This window comes from Melanostigma gelatinosum (genome assembly GCF_949748355.1).
Source record: "Melanostigma gelatinosum genome assembly, chromosome: 9".
In the NCBI taxonomy this organism is placed as follows: Eukaryota; Metazoa; Chordata; class Actinopteri; order Perciformes; family Zoarcidae; genus Melanostigma; species Melanostigma gelatinosum.
This window is the reverse complement of record NC_136642.1, coordinates 1,116,024-1,134,017: the sequence shown is the minus strand read 5'-3', so window position 1 is coordinate 1,134,017 and position 17,994 is coordinate 1,116,024. Positions and strand designations below refer to the sequence as shown.

Sequence of the window (17,994 nt, the reverse complement as noted above, 5' to 3'; positions counted from 1 at the left end):
TTCATACAATACTGAACTATTACAATGATGGACACGTTCATGTTTGGAGAAAAACAAAACTTTTTTTTTAATTGTCTAATCCAGAGGTTCTCAAACGTTTCCTGTCGCGCCCCACTTCACAGGAAGAAAGGTGTTCACGCCCCACCGCCCACCAACATTGTAACGAAATGTTCCGTGTTGAACTTTTATTGAAACAACATTTTGTGACTCCTCCGTCTGTGCTTTTTCAAATAACAGAATAAAGAAAATTGCAATCACTTTCAAGTAAACCAGATCTCTCCATCAGACAAAAACAAATACAATGTGCATCACTTTATTAGAACAATGCAAATGAAGTTCAATCTCTGCAAACAATAACTAATATTTGGCAAAAACAAAAATGCTTATTGTGGCTGCAATTCACCTGTTTTGCGCTGAATATCTTTCTAAGATAATAACAATAACGTGCAACCTGTGAAAAACTAAACGAGTGCAGATATGTGTCACACATAACAGGAGCATTTATTTTAAATATGAGCTTCAAAATGTAGCATTCTAAAAGTAAAATGTCTGATTTAACAGCACGTGGGCCTGTTGGTCCACTGGCTGTGATCATCACAGTGAACAGTGTGATGAGGACACGTGAGCCCTTGTTGCTGTAGTTCATCTCCTTAGAGCAGAGGCTGCATTCAGCATACCCTGAACATCAATGTGTTTAAACACTGTGACAGCAGGAAGCTGCACTCACGTCTGTTTAGACCTCCACCTTTATCCAGGCCCAGCTCCACCTTTATCCAGACCCAGCTCCACCTTTATCCAGACCCAGCTCCACCTTTATCCAGACCCAGCTCCACCTTTATCCAGACCCAGCTCCACCTTTATCCAGACCCAGCGCCACCTTTATCCAGGCCCAGCGCCACCTTTATCCAGGCCCAGCGCCACCTTTATCCAGGCCCAGCGCCACCTTTATCCAGGCCCAGCGCCACCTTTATCCAGGCCCAGCGCCACCTTTATCCAGGCCCAGCGCCACCTTTATCCAGGCCCAGCGCCACCTTTATCCAGACCCAGCTCCACCTTTATCCAGACCCAGCACCACCTTCATCCAGACCCAGCTCCACCTTTATCCAGACCCAGCACCACCTTTATCCAGGCCCAGCACCACCTTTATCCAGGCCCAGCGCCACCTTTATCCAGGCCCAGCGCCACCTTTATCCAGGCCCAGCGCCACCTTTATCCAGGCCCAGCTCCACCTTTATCCAGACCCAGCGCCACCTTTATCCAGGCCCAGCACCACCTTTATCCAAGCCCAGCGCCACCTTTATCCAGGCCCAGCGCCACCTTTATCCAGGCCCAGCACCACCTTTATCCAAGCCCAGCGCCACCTTTATCCAGGCCCAGCGCCACCTTTATCCAGGCCCAGCACCACCTTTATCCAAGCCCAGCGCCACCTTTATCCAGGCCCAGCACCACCTTTACCTGTTTCAACACGTTACGTTTTTTTCCTTCTAAATGGCGATGATGACGAACGTTAACAGTCGACAACGTTCCGCATGTAGTGGACTTTAACTTTGCCCAGCAAGTCTGAACGGTAACGGAACATAACGGAACTTAAACTGTAACGGAGGGAAAGACGCTGTACACATCTGAATGCTGATTGGCCGAGACTCGACACGTCAAATCAAGGATGTTCTGTTGTGAAGATCACGACATCACCTTTCCTCCTCGTCTCCAATCTGAGAAACGCTGGCTGACCAGTTGACCCCCCCCCCCCAAACCAATTCACGTGGATGATATATTTTGATTCAAAACGGCGAATTTCGCAGAAAAGCAACAAGTTTGCAGGTATGAATAAAGTTCTTGAAATATACAAATTCTGCATTTCCCCCTGCGCCCCACCTGCAATACCGCTGCACCCCAGCAGAGGTAGAAAGCGGTAGAAGTCCTTTTTTTGAATTATGTCACTCGGTGGGCTATGTCACACTATGAGGCTTTTATTTTGAAAGGGTGGGACTGGGTGGGTGAGAGGACACACAAACAGTAGTTATTAAATGACAGGCTTCATCACAAGCATTCCAGTTAGAATTCACTCTGTGGGGCTTTTATTTTGAAATGGGAGGGGGGGGGGGGGGGAGTCTCTAAAAATGTCTTAAGACCTGAATGACTGTATGATAGAGACAGACAGGCCCATGCTTCCAACTCATGCGTGTGTCAAGTTATCCATCTTTTTACTGTTAAGTTCTTAACGTCTGTGTTTTCTCCACTTGAAAGGGCTCGAGTCCACCTGAAGGGTTCCACTGGATTCCACTCAAAAACCAAACAACTTTTCCTTTTTCCTCCTTTTATTTTTGGTAGATTCAGTTCAGCTCACTTAGTTCAGTTAGCCACTTAGCTCAGTTAGCTTAGCACTTCTAGCCTTTTAGCTTAGCACTTTTAGCACCGTTAGCTGTCCAGTTCTTTCAGTCAGGTAAAAAAAACTTTAAATTGAAAAGAAACAGAACCCATATTAAATACACAAATTCATTTAACAGGCAAAGCTTTCACATCACTTCAAAGTGTTAGTTGTTGATACGCAGTGTCCGCTCTCTTACCGGCTTCCTCTCCAGACCTTTCCGACTCGTCAGTCATGCAGTGACGTCCGCAGATCTCCACCCGATACCATCGCGATGGTACTTGCTTGTCCAATTTCCGGACGGTATTTTCTGCGACCCCGTGTGTTACTGTGTCACTGGTTATATACGCCTCCAGGCAGATTGGTTCCGCCCTGCTTTCCCGCCGAACACACGCAGTCAGTATCAATCCCTTTACTGACGGCTTCATTTCTTCTTTTATTTACCATTCGTTTAAATTCCTTTCAGTTATTTATGTTGTTTCTATTTATATAAAAGAAAACCCCAGACATGGAGTCTGATGGAGCAGCTGGTTGGAGTTCATGTCGCTCTGCGGCTCTTTGAGCCAAATGTGTACGTCCGTTGGATCCCACAGACACTTTACTGCGAACAGCACAACATTTCCAAGCTTTTTGGACAAAATGGTGTTTCAAGAGTAAACATTGTGGGAGCTGGAGCAATTTGTTTGTAAAAATCACAGAATATTTTCCTGCTCCGCTCCACTCTGACAGTTATGCTCTCACTCTAGCTCTTAACGAGCTGCGCAATACACACCCATTATAACATACACACCCGTTATAACATACACACCCGTTATAACATACACACCCGTTATAACATACACACCCGTTATAACATACACACCCGTTATAACACACACACCCGTTATAACACACACACCCGTTATAACACACACACCCGTTATAACACACACACCCGTTATAACACACACACCCGTTATAACACACACACCCGTTATAACACACACACCCGTTATAACACACACACCCGTTATAACATACACACCCGTTATAACACACACACCCGTTATAACACACACACCCGTTATAACACACACACCCGTTATAACACACACACCCGTTATAACACACACACCCGTTATAACACACACACCCGTTATAACATACACACCCGTTATAAAATACACACCCGTTATAACATACACACCCGTTATAACATACACACCCGTTATAACATACACACCCGTTATAACATACACACCCGTTATAACATACACACCCGTTATAACATACACACCCGTTATAACATACACACCCATTATAACATACACACCCATTATAACATACACACCCATTATAACAAATACACCCATTATAAAATACACACCCATCATAACATACACACCCATTATAACACACACACCCATTATAACACACACACCCATTATAACATACACACCCATTATAACATCTGAAACAGACATCTTCCTGAAACTTAATCTGTGACTTCATGGAAACTGTGCTAGCTATCAAAATGTCCCTTTGGCTCAATAAAGTGCAGCGTTTCGTCTACGTTTTAAACTTTGAATCACGTTAAAGTACGGCAAGTCAATATGGGCCCAAAGTTAAGTGTTTTTTTGCTCTCTTCACGCCGAAACCCCATTCAAGTGAATGGAGAAATTTTGCTCAGTTTTTGGGGATTTTCGGGAAAACTGCTTGGCGAATCCCTCCGAAAAATAGATAGCAAACTATTCCCGATCAGGCCGCACGTTGATGTATTTTTCACGCCGCTGTTGGCAACGCTGTGTGAGGAGAAGCGCGCCAAACTTTTGGATAAACCTGATTATTAAGCCCGATGGATAATATACAGTGTGCTCTGTAGCACACTGAACTAAAAGGTCATCTTCAGTGAAGCTTCATTGTGACCTTTGTTACGTAACTGAAGTCGTAGATTGAACCCGGACAGGAACAGCTGTCTGCTGGTGAAAGTCCTGTGTTTGTGTGACGTGTTGCTGGACCCGCGGGAGGGAAGGGAGGCACGGGAGAACCAGAACCAGGACTGAGAGGGCAGACTGTCAGACCGGCTGCCGTAGAATGAGAGGTTTTCTAAAGAGTCTGGCGCTCAGAGACACTACCACTGTAGTCCACAGGGGGCGACAGAATCAACACTACATGAAAGTTCCTTTACAGGTAAAGTAACTTTAAAGGTTTATTTGAATGCCTTCTTCTTCTTCTCCTTCTTTAAAGTCTGCCGGCTGCAGAAGGAACTTCCTGTCCCGGTCTAAGCGGGGTCGTAGTATGTCTCTGAGTCGGACACTTCCTGTTGGCGGTGAAGACACCGAGACACCTGCAGGAGAAGATTCAACACGGTTAGAAGAACAGAACACGGATCTGATTCAGGATCTGGTCCAGAATCTGGTCCAGGATCTGTTCTTCTTCACTCACGGCTCTGCTCTTCCGGCTGCTGGTGATGCGTTTCCTGTCTGAGGAGGAAACCCGTCTCTGGATCTGCAGGTTGTAGAGAAACAAGACACGCCTCCTCTCCCTCTGACAGACAGAGAGACAGAGAGAGAGAGAGAGACAGAGAGACAGAGAGAGACATAGAGACAGAGAGACAGAGAGAGAGAGAGAGAGACAGAGAGAGAGACAGAGACAGAGAGACAGAGAGAGAGAGAGAGACAGAGAGAGAGAGAGAGACAGAGAGAGCGAGAGAGAGAGAGACAGCGAGAGACAGCGAGAGACAGAGAGAGACAGAGAGAGACAGAGAGAGACAGAGAGACAGAGAGAGAGGTTTAATATATCTTTATTTGTTTGTGTTAAGTTCCATTTACAGAGTTCTACTGTTACTCAAAACAAACCGAATTATTTTCTGAACAACACGATACGTTATCATTTAAAACGGTTCAACAAATAAGGTCCAACAAACATGAACGTGTCTTTAATTGTCTGCAGGCTGAGATCTGACTCTCACTTAGCGCCCTCTTTGTCCAGTTCTTTGTTCACTTTGTGAACTATTTTCTTGAGTCTGTATCCTTCCTGCTTCGTGAGACCTCCTCTGTCCTTGCTCCTCATGTGAGATCTGGCAGAGCTGGAGAGCTTCTCCTTGTCAGAGAGGTAGTCCTCCACTCTGACTCCTCTCACGTTCTTACTCCTCCTCAGAAACTCCTTTATCTCCTCCACGCTGTAGCCTCCAGAGCCCCGAGAGCTGCCAGCACCGTGTGTAGAGGGCTCACTGTTTACAGCAGAGTTCTCCTCCTGACTGGACTCAGAGTCCTCCCAACCGGACTCAGGGTCCTCTTCCGGCCTGGACTCACACTCGGCTGCTCCTCCACTCTCTGTAGTTGCCACTTTCTTGGCCTGTGAGCTTCCTCTGTCTCCTCGCTGTTTCCTCTTCAGCTGAGGGGCCTTGAGCTGCTCCTCGTCTGCTTCCATGGCCACCTCCCCACCTGCCTCCACCTGTCCTCCAATACTCCCCCTCACCTCCTGTACCCCACCCGTCTCCTCCACCCTCACCTCCTGTACCCCACCCGTCTCCTCCACCATCACCTCCTGTACCCCACCCGTCACCTCCACCCTCACCTCCTGTACCCCACCCGTCTCCTCCACCCTCACCTCCTGTACCCCACCCGTCTCCTCCACCCTCACCTCCTGTACCCCACCCGTCTCCTCCGCTCTAACCTCCTGTACCCCACCCGTCTCCTCCACTCTCGCCTCCTGTACCCCACCCGTCTCCTCCACCCTCACCTCCTGGGTCACACCCGTCTCCTCCACCCTCACCTCCTGTGCTCCACTTGTTCCCTCTTGTCCGTCCTGCTTGTCCCCTCTGTCCTCCTCAGTACCTCTCTGGTTCTGGTCTTTGTTTGAGCCGTGTCCCCAGGACAAGCTCTACTCAGATGTCCTTCTCTCCCACAGCTGTAACATTTAAAATCGTTAGTCTTTGCAAAGATGACGTAGTCAAAGTCGTCCACAGTGATCTTGAAGCTGAGGTTGACCACTCTGCTCCTGTTGCTGGGGATCACGAAGACATGTCTCCTGTGAGACACCACGTGCTGCAACAGCGGAGACTGAAATCCAGAGGACACCCTCCTAACCGGAGACACCACCTTCCCATGTTTGGACAGCTCTTTGATGATGGCATCGCTCTTTATGAATGGCGGCACGTTGGACACAGTGACTTTCACCTCCGGTGAGGCGAGAGCATACGTGGGCAGGAAGTGCTCACCCACGGAGATCCCGTTCATCAACACCACTTCCGCAGTTTCTATACTGTCCAGAAAGATGACCACAGCGCTGTTCATCCGCGCTGCGGACTTCAGGTGGCTGTGGCCGACAACCTCACCCACTCCCAGGCTGATCTCCTCCACCCAACACCCGAACAGCGGCGGGATCTTCACGCCGTGTTCCCTGGTTAGCTCCGTCAGGCGCATGCTAGCGTTTAGCACGCCGACAGCACCTGCTGCCCGGCTGCACTCCGCTCAAAAAGACCCAAAAAACAGATAAAAGTACGCAAAAAAAAAACCTGTGAACCCTGCACACACCCCTACACTATCATACCCAACATTACACTATCATACCCAACATTACACTATCATACCCAACACTACACTATCATACCCAACACTACACTATCACACACCCCACTACACTATCATACCCAACACTACACTATCATACCCAACATTACACTATCATACCCAACACTACACTATCACACACCCCACTACACTACCATACCCAACATTACACTATCATACCCAACACTACACTATCATACCCAACACTACACTATCATACCCAACATTACACTATCATACCCAACATTACACTATCATACCCAACATTACACTATCATACCCAACACTACACTATCATACCCAACATTACACTATCATACCCAACACTACACTATCATACCCAACATTACACTATCATACCCAACATTACACTATCATACCCAACATTACACTATCATACCCAACATTACACTATCATACCCAACACTACACTATCATACCCAACATTACACTATCATACCCAACATTACACTATCATACCCAACATTACACTATCATACCCAACATTACACTATCATACCCAACACTACACTATCACACACCCCACTACACTATCATACCCAACATTACACGATCATACCCAACATTACACTATCATACCCAACACTACACTATCATACCCAACATTACACTATCATACCCAACATTACACTATCATACCCAACACTACACTATCATACCCAACATTACACTATCATACCCAACATTACACTATCATACCCAACACTACACTATCATACCCAACATTACACTATCATACCCAACATTACACTATCATACCCAACACTACACTATCATACCCAACATTACACTATCATACCCAACACTACACTATCATACCCAACATTACACTATCATACCCAACATTACACTATCATACCCAACATTACACCATCATACCCAACATTATACTATCATACCCAACATTACACTATCATACCCAACATTACACCATCATACCCAACATTACACTATCATACCCAACACTACACTATCATACCCAACATTACACCATCATACCCAACATTACACTATCATACCCAACACTACACTATCATACCCAACATTACACTATCATACCCAACATTACACTATCATACCCAACACTACACTATCATACCCAACATTACACTATCATACCCAACATTACACTATCATACCCAACACTACACTATCATACCCAACATTACACTATCATACCCAACACTACACTATCATACCCAACACTACACTATCATACCCAACATTACACTATCATACCCAACATTACACTATCATACCCAACACTACACTATCATACCCAACACTACACTATCATACCCAACACTACACTATCATACCCAACATTACACTATCATACCCAACATTACACTATCATACCCAACACTACACTATCATACCCAACACTACACTATCATACCCAACACTACACTATCATACCCAACATTACACTATCATACCCAACATTACACTATCATACCCAACACTACACTATCATACCCAACATTACACTATCATACCCAACACTACACTATCATACCCAACATTACACTATCATACCCAACACTACACGATCATACCCAACATTACACTATCATACCCAACATTACACTATCATACCCAACATTACACTATCATACCCAACATTACACTATCATACCCAACATTACACTATCATACCCAACATTACACTATCATACCCAACATTACACTATCATACCCAACACTACACTATCATACCCAACACTACACTATCATACCCAACATTACACTATCATACCCAACATTACACTATCATACCCAACATTACACTATCATACCCAACATTACACCATCATACCCAACACTACACTATCATACCCAACATTACACTATCATACCCAACATTACACCATCATACCCAACACTACACTATCATACCCAACATTACACTATCATACCCAACATTACACTATCATACCCAACATTACACCATCATACCCAACACTACACTATCATACCCAACATTACACTATCATACCCAACACTACACTATCATACCCAACATTACACTATCATACCCAACATTACACTATCATACCCAACACTACACTATCATACCCAACATTACACTATCGAGAGACTATAGAGAGAGAGAGACAGGGACAGAGGTTCTGGTTCTAAACTGGTTCTGCAGAGCAGTCTAAAGCCAGACTTGTACGGTACAAGTCGTGTCGTTTGAATAACGCTCGAACATTTTGAGAATGCAAAAGCCTAAATTCAGAAAAATATAATGTTCTCAGCTGGTCTGGCTGTGGGATCCACTGTCATTCCTTAATGACAAGCCGCGACCCAAAGAGAGACATTTTACTTTCACAACACGAACGCTGAACGCACCTCTCTGCAGCGTCTTTCCTCCTCTCAGTACCTTGTGTCATGGTGCAGCTCAACTCAGTCACAATGCATTTTGATTGGCTGAACTGCATCACGTGATGTGATTCACTACCCATCAGCCTCTGCTGGCTGTTAAGTTTTGTGATAGTCACGTGCTCGCCCACTGACCAATCACAGCACACTCTGCACCTAGCGGGAAAGCTACAGATGCACACTGAGCTGCACGTAATGCCGACGTCATTATGGGCGGCTAGCGGCCGCTGACACGTCAAAGAACACGCCCAACATGTCAAACTAAAGATCTGATTGGTTGAACACTATGACAATCAACAATATCGTCCCCATGTACTTTAACCTGCTCTGGCTGCAGGTGAGAGTCTGCAGGCCTCTGGCACAGACACACACAGAGGTGAGATCTGAGAGCAACTGAGGAAGACAGTAGCTGTGCAATGAGAAAATAAGATATTTATATATATTTATATAAATTATAATACATGTAGTATAAATAGCTTTGTGATTCTGTTTAGGCCAGCAGAGAAGGCCTTGCAGGCCCTGACGGCCCACCACTGCTGTATCGTTGTAACGTGTTGTTGTGTTTGTTTACTGACCGCTGACTTCCATCAGTGCTGTGAAGAAACTACTGTTGTGTTCCAATAGGGTGAGATCACCACCGTGATTTGATCATGTCAAAGATCAGAACCGAGTTCACCAGTCGGGTTTCTGTGACAGAGAAACAGTTCCTGTTTTTATATTTGCTGATAACTCAAACACACTCCTGATAGATCCCAACATAATAATAATTGTTATTGTTACTAATAGCTGTTAATGTGTGGTTATTAATCTCTCGCTCTCAATGTCTCTCAGCCACATTCAGCTGCTATAATCCTCTTACATTCATCTGCTCTCAGATCAGATTTACTGCAGCTCACAAGGTTCAAACACAGAGAGAGAGAGAGAGAGAGAGAGAGAGAGAGAGAGAGAGAGTGTGTGTGTATCTGTGTGTGTGTGCCTGTGTGTATCTGTGTGTGTGTATGTGTACCTGTGTGTGTGTGCGTGTACCTGTGTGTGTGCCTGTGTGTATCTGTGTGTGTGTATCTGTGTGTGTGTGTGTGTGTATCTGTGTGTGTGTATGTGTGTGTGTGTGTACCTGTGTGTGTGTGCGTGTACCTGTGTGTGTGTACCTGTGTGTGTGTGTATCTGTGTGTGTATCTGTGTGTGTGTGTGTACCTGTGTGTGTGTGTGTGTATCTGTATGTGTGTGTGTATCTGTGTGTGTGTGTGTGTATCTGTGTGTGTGTGTATGTGTGTGTGTGCGCGTACCTGTGTGTGTGTGTATCTGTGTGTGTGTGTGTGTATCTGTGTGTGTGTGTGTGTGTATCTGTGTGTGTGTACCTGTGTGTGTGTGTATCTGTGTGTGTGTGTGTGTGTATCTGTGTGTGTGTGTGTGCGTGTACCTGTGCGAGTGTACCTGTGTGTGTGTGTGTGTGTATCTCTGTGTGTGTGTGTGTGTATCTGTGTGTGTGTACCTGTGTGTGTGTGTATCTGTGTGTGTGTGTGTGCGTGTATCTGTGTGTGTGTGTGTACCTGTGTGTGTGTACCTGTGTGTGTGCGTGTGTGTGTACCTGTGTGTGTGTGTGTGTGTGTACCTGTGTGTGTGTGTACCTGTGTGTGTGCGTGTGTGTGTACCTGTGTGTGTGTGTGTACCTGTGTGTGTGTGTACCTGTGTGTGTGCGTGTGTGTGTACCTGTGTGTGTGTGTGTACCTGTGTGTGTGTGTGTGTACCTGTGTGTGTGCGTGTGTGTGTACCTGTGTGTGTGTGTGTACCTGTGTGTGTGTGTGTGTACCTGTGTGTGTGTGTGTGTACCTGTGTGTGTGTGTGTGTGTACCTGTGTGTGTGTGTACCTGTGTGTGTGTGCGTGTACCTGTGTGTGTGTGTGTGTACCTGTGGGTGTGTGTGTGTGTACCTGTGTGTGTGTGTACCTGTGTGTGTGTGTGTGTATCTGTGTGTGTGTGTGTACCTGTGTGTGTGTGTGTGCGTGTACCTGTGCGTGTGTACCTGTGTGTGTGTGTGTACCTGTGTGTGTGTGTACCTGTGTGTGTGCGTGTGTGTGTACCTGTGTGTGTGTGTACCTGTGTGTGTGCGTGTGTGTGTACCTGTGTGTGTGTGTACCTGTGTGTGTGTGTGTACCTGTGGGTGTGTGTGTGTACCTGTGTGTGTGTATGTGTACCTGTGTGTGTGTGTACCTGTGGGTGTGTGTGTGTACCTGTGGGTGGTAGAAGGCAGCGATCACTCTGCGTAGTCTGTTGGTGTAAACCTGACAGCAGGTGAGCAGCGCCACCAACAGGACACAACACACACAGCTGATGTACACACCTGAGGGGAGGGGGGAGGGGGGGGACACACACACTGGGGGGGGGGGGGGGGGTACAGAGAAGGAAGTACTCAGATACTTTAATGAGTAAAATACTTTGTTGCAAGTAAAAGAACTGCATTCAAAAAGTAAAAATATTCACGAAGCAAATTAATAATTACATTGTAGTTTCATAATTATTGAAGCATTAATGTGTTCATCACTTTAAAGGTGGAGCTCATTTCAATAACTTTATAAAATATATAATATTACATATGTCACTGAAGCTGTCAGATAAATGCAGAGTGAAAGTAGCTAAAAGTATAAATACTGTAGTAAAGTACAAGTACCTTGTAGTTGTACTTAAGTACAGTAGTTGAGTAAATGTACTTTGCTCCAGTGGTTATTGTGATGTCGTTGTGTATATGTGTGTGTGTCGCCCTCTGCTGGTTGAGTCTGATATCAACATGAACATTAAATATGAATCTGATCCTGAAGGTTTCTGTTCTAATCATTATAATAATTGTTATTATTGTAATAATATAAAATTAAAATAATTATAATAAGAAAATAACAAGAATAAAAATATGAATGAAGATAAAAAGACAGTATTTCCCCTCCAGTGAACTCTCGACCAATCAGAGTCTGTGAGGCTCTAAATCTGTAATCCAATCACTGACTTCTAAATTGAACTGATTACATCATCGTATGACATCAGACTACTGTCGTTCGCTGCGTGGCCTCAGACTTACCCCGGTTGTCCGTCTGGATGCTGAAGCTGGACGAGCTGTTGAAGGCCGACACCGTCTTCCTCAGGAGGCGGGCCATCATGGAGGCCCCGCCCACTCTGATGTCCACCTGGTGACTGCCTGTAGAGAGGACTCCATTACCCAGAAGCCCTCTGACTTTACATTCACACTGACCCAGAACATGGAGACTACGTGTGTACGTGTGTGTGTGTGTGTGTGTGTGTGTGTGTGTGTGTGTGTTCGTTCACTGGTCAGGTTCAACTGGGTGAAGGTGTGTGTGTGTGTGTACGTGTGTGTGTGTGTGTGTGTGTGTGTGTTTACTGGTCAGGTTGAACTGGGTGAAGGTGTGTGTGTGTGTGTGTGTGTTTACTGGTCAGGTTGAACTGGGTGAAAGTGTGTGTGTGTGTGTGTGTGTTTACTGGTCAGGTTGAACTGGGTGAAGGTGTGTCTGCTGACGACGTCCAGAACGTGGAACACAGAGAAGTCCACAGTCAGCAGGAGGACAGACAGCAGAGAGACAGACAGCACCTGCAACACACCTGGGGTCTGTGGTCACACACACACACACACGCACACACACACACACACGCACGCACGCGCACACACACACGCACACACACACGTCTGTTTTTGTTTTTATAACCTTTGTTACCTTTGTTAGGAAAATCATTATCAATAAAGTTCATTATTACTATTGATTACATGTCCTTTATAAATAAAGTTAATGATATTCATCTTCATATTCACATTATTCATATGAACGTGATGCAGGTCAGCGATGGACCCACCACTTGGTTGAGCTCTTCATGGTGGATCCTCAGACTCCAGGGGTCCATGAGCTTCTTCTTCTCTGACTGTTTCAGAGGCAGCAGGCAGCGCCGACCCTGAACGCACCACAAGACAAGTCTAACAGAAATATGATGAAGATGATGAGGATGATGAGGATGATGAAGATGTTACCGCTCTCCTCCTGCGGGCATCAATCTGCCTGAAGTAGGTGGAGATGTAGACGTTGTCGAATCGAACATCTCTCTTGTACTGAAGGAGGTAACCGAACCCCCTGAGGAGGAGGAGGAGGAGGAGGAGGGGGAGGATGAAGAGGAGGAGGAGGAGGAGGAAGAGGAAGAGGAGGAGGTCATGTTGGTCTGTGACTCCCCAGTATAAAAAGAGGAAGAGAAGGTCACAGGTCTTACTGGGTGAAGATGGTGATGAAGGTGAAGGAGAGCAGCAGCTGCAGGACCTTCATCACCTCCTCCATGGTGGTCTTCAGCCTCATGAAGGATCCTCTGACGGCCTCAGTGAAGTCCTGGTCCAGCAGAGCTCCGTCCAGCACCTCCTGCTGCTGATGCTCCTGCAGGAGGTGAGAGGTCTCAGAGGTTACAGAGGCTCACTCACCTGGTGGAGTTCAGCGTTAGAAGAGAAGATGGAGACCTGCAGGACCAGCCTGGTGCTGAACTCTCTGGACAGAAGATCCACTGAATCATTGACACGGTCAAACAGCTGGCCGAAGTTCCCCTCCACAGGGATCTGCTCTCTGCACCACGGAGTCATCACTGGAGGAGGAGGAGGAGGAGGAGGAGGAGGAGGTTTTTATTGTCATTGTAGTGATATAACGAAATACCGTTTGGTCGCCTTCAGCAGCAGCACGAACAACAAGGACGATAACAAACAATGTACAAGATACAAATACACAAAAGTGATAAAAACGTTGCTCAAGTAACAATGAAGAAGAAGAAGAAGACACTTTATCTTCAGTATCAAAGCCACACGACATCAAACAACAAGCACCAACAGATGCTGACTCATCAAAATCAAAGCAGTTAGAGATAAACGATGTTTTAACGTCTCAGTGTCAGAGCGAGAGAGACTTCATACACAGATGTACAGCGTGGAGTCGTCTGCTTATTGGCTGATCACGAACCCTCCGGACCTCTCAGGTGGTCTGGATCAGGACTGGATCAGGACTGGTTCAGGACTGGATCAGGACTGGATCAGGACTGGTTTCTGTCCCCAGAGTCAAAATCCTTTGCATCATTTGCAACATTGTCCATCAACTCTGACTGATGTTTGAGCACCAAGCATCATCGATGTAAACACAGAGTCCTCCTCCTCTGGTCCACCAGAGTCCTGATCGCTGTCCTGTGGTCCCTCAAGTCCAGCTTTGATCTGGGTCGCCACGATGGATCCAGGTGTCTGTAAAGATGTGGGCTCAACAGTCACCGACCTCCGGATGCCGGGTTCTCCTGAAATCTTATTGCAGACCTCAGACAGCCAGGAGCATGCTGGGTAGTGTAGTAGCCTCGGCTTCTAGCTGGGTTAGCTTAGCTTCCATCTTGCCTCTCTGTTCTGTGGGCGTTGGTTGTCTGAAGGTCCACTGTACTTGATCCCTCAGGCTTCCCTTTTTTTCAATGTTAATAAAAGCATTCTGTCAAACTTCACGAGTGCTCCAGAAATAAACACGAAGAAACTAAAAATGAAGACAAAAAATGTATCAAAATGTAATGTGAGCTACCGACCGATACCTGATATAACGGACGCTGTCGCAGCATTTACGCTAACCTTTTAAGGAGCCGCCATTGTTGTTTTGGACAGTCACCACTCATCGTCGAGTCACACACACCTAAGCCCCGCCCCTATCTAGCCGTAGGGCCTCGCAGGACGCTGATTGGTGGAGACGGACTATACTTTCGACCACCACGACCCGGGACGGATGGTTTAACGGAGACCACCTAGGACTTCACCTCTCATGATGTCACACAGGAAGTGGAACTTCATGGAGACGCAGAGGATGTGGTTGATGACTGGCACGGGGATCGCCTCCATGCACTCCGCCCACTTGCGGCCGAACCAATCGGCACATCGCTGCACGCCCTCATCCACCAAACCTGGATAACACACACACACACTGCATGCAACGTCCTCATGAAATGTGTCCCCGTGTCTAACAACCTCTAATCTTGGCTCACTGTCGCACTGCATCATGGTCTTGTAGTTGAACTGGTCCTGCGTGCTGTTGCCGGCGGCGTTGTGTTTGGCGTTGAAGCGGTCGTATCCGTACTGAACAACGACTTCGTCTCTGATGTTCTGGAAGTTGCTGCCGACGCTCTGAGCCTCCGACTGAAACTCTGCTTCATCGTCCTGAAGGAACGAGGAGACGGATCTGTGACTACGTTTACATGAACATTAATATTCTGTAATGTGTTTCATGTCAACATCATATTGTGAATGACTTCTTCATATGAATGGATCATGAGCAGAGTAAAACATAATAAGTCATCCCTTCAGCTCTCTGTGGCAAAGTGAATAAACTGAAAAACAGGAAGTGGTAAAAGTATATAAGTAATGAAAATACATATAAACATGTGTATACAGACATAAACAGATATTAAAACAATAAGTAAAAAGTGACACGTTGTGACCAAACACCTGCTAAATAATTGTCTTCAGATAATTAGCCACCGTTAGCATGCTAACACGCTAAGCTAAGACAGCAAACATTACACCTGCTGAACATCAGCACATTAGCGTTTAGCTGAAAGAGCAGCTAAGCGCTAACGAGTCCAGGCTCGTGGAGCAGCTAGCTTAGTGTGGCGGTTAGCGTGGCGGTTAGCGTAGCGGTTAGCGTAGCGGTTAGCATAGCGGTTAGCGCTCACCATCAGCTCCTGTGTGATGAGGATGAACGGCTTGATGGCGTCTCTCCACAACAACCTGCTGTGATGAACCTGCAGATCCAGATTACAGCTCAGAGTCAGCGCGGCTTCCTCCACGTTACGCTGGACGTTAGAGACGGGACCTGAGACCACGGAGAGACACGGAGAGACAGACGGGCTCGTTAGGACCTAGGACCTGAGACACCACGGAGAGACAGACAGGCTCGTTAGGACCTAGGACCTGAGACACCACGGAGAGACAGACAGGCTCGTTAGGACCTAGGACCTGAGACACCACGGAGAGACAGACAGGCTCGTTTGGACCTAGAACACCACGGAGAGACAGACGGGCTCGTTAGGACCTAGGACCTGAGACACCATGGAGAGACAGACGGGCTCGTTAGGACCTAGGACCTGAGACACCACGGAGAGACAGACGGGCTCGTTTGGACCTAGGACCTGAGACACCACGGAGAGACAGACGGGCTCGTTAGGACCTAGGACCTGAGACACCACGGAGAGACAGACGGGCTCGTTAGGACCTAGGACCTGAGACACCACGGAGAGACAGACGGGCTCGTTTGGACCTAGGACCTGAGACACCACGGAGAGACAGACGGGCTCGTTAGGACCTAGGACCTGAGACACCACGGAGAGACAGACGGGCTCGTTTGGACCTAGGACCTGAGACACCACGGAGAGACAGACGGGCTCGTTAGGACCTAGGACCTGAGACACCACGGAGAGACAGACGGGCTCGTTAGGACCTAGGACCTGAGACACCACGGAGAGACAGACGGGCTCGTTAGGACCTAGGACCTGAGACACCAAATTTAAATTTTAACAACTTTGTTGTTGTTATTTAGGTTAGGTGTGTGTGTGTGTGTGTGTGTGTGTGTGTGTGTGTGTGTGTGTGTGTGTGTGTGTGTGTGTGTGTGCGTGTTCACCTCTGTACAGCACCGACAGGATGATCAGCATCAGGTACGCTCGGCCGCGGGAGCCGAGCATGCTGGGAAACATCAGGAGGACCGAACACCTGCAGGAGGAGGACAAAGCTCCGCCCACCGCACAAACAGCTGGAACAGATGTGAGCCAACAGGTTTGATTCATCCAGATGTGTAGCTCTGATTTAAAGTACAGGCTGGAGGTTTTTTTTGTTCGGTCTCCTCACCGATGAAGACGGCTGCTGCTAACAGCTTCAGGTGGAAGGTGAGCGGGAGGCTGTGAGAGACTCCCAGCCACAGGACTGACAGACAGGAAGCACACGAAGGGTTAATGCATCACCTGTCACTCACCACTACTCACACTGATCTGATCCATCAGCAGCAAGGTCCACACAGTAGATATAGATCTAATAGTTGCTGTCATAATGAACGAATACAAGTAAACATTTAACAATAATAACAACATAATAACAATTACAAAATAATTAAAATCAACAATAAAATAAATACATAAAACCTCAACGTTACATATTTCAGTATGATTAAAAATAGAATAAAATATTTGACTATCACAAAAACGTGTTTTGTACTAAAAACATATTTAAAAATAAAATCAATAAATGTCAATAAAAGCCAAAATTAATAAAAGACAAATGGAGAATGCCGAACACTTTAAGAAGACACAACAGCATTAAGTTGGACCCTAAGTTTGAACAAGTCTTCCAGACAGCGATCCTCTCATTGGTGTATCCACCTGCACCGCTCACTGCCCCAAACAGCGCCCTGAACACCAGGTGAGCCGCCTGAAACCCTTCCGGTCGGCTGAAGACGAATCGATGGACGGCAGCAGGCAGCACGGTCACACTGATCCTCTCCAGAGCTGCAGGACGGACACAGAGACAAACAAGCAACCACGCGGCTAGCGTTAGCTACAAGTTAGCTCTCCCAAAAATAACAAGTCCAAGAAAACAGATTTAACTCACTGCTGTGAGGAGCCATCATCCACC

General features: G+C 46.6%; 1 protein-coding gene across 1 annotated transcript; it reads right to left on the bottom strand.

Annotated features, from left to right (window-relative positions):
- Positions 1 to 4,628: 4,628 nt before the first annotated feature.
- Positions 4,629 to 17,986, bottom strand: dcst1 (DC-STAMP domain containing 1; the record flags this gene model as incomplete). Its single annotated transcript, XM_079276077.1, has 16 exons — positions 4,629 to 4,694; positions 4,793 to 4,894; positions 11,558 to 11,700; positions 12,397 to 12,513; positions 12,813 to 12,939; positions 13,182 to 13,277; positions 13,354 to 13,453; positions 13,587 to 13,744; positions 13,825 to 13,946; positions 15,135 to 15,278; positions 15,360 to 15,531; positions 16,047 to 16,186; positions 16,991 to 17,119; positions 17,215 to 17,289; positions 17,742 to 17,867; positions 17,971 to 17,986. 16 exons carry the CDS (start codon positions 17,984 to 17,986, stop codon positions 4,629 to 4,631), a joined length of 1,833 nt encoding a protein of 610 aa, XP_079132203.1.
- Positions 17,987 to 17,994: the final 8 nt, after the last annotated feature.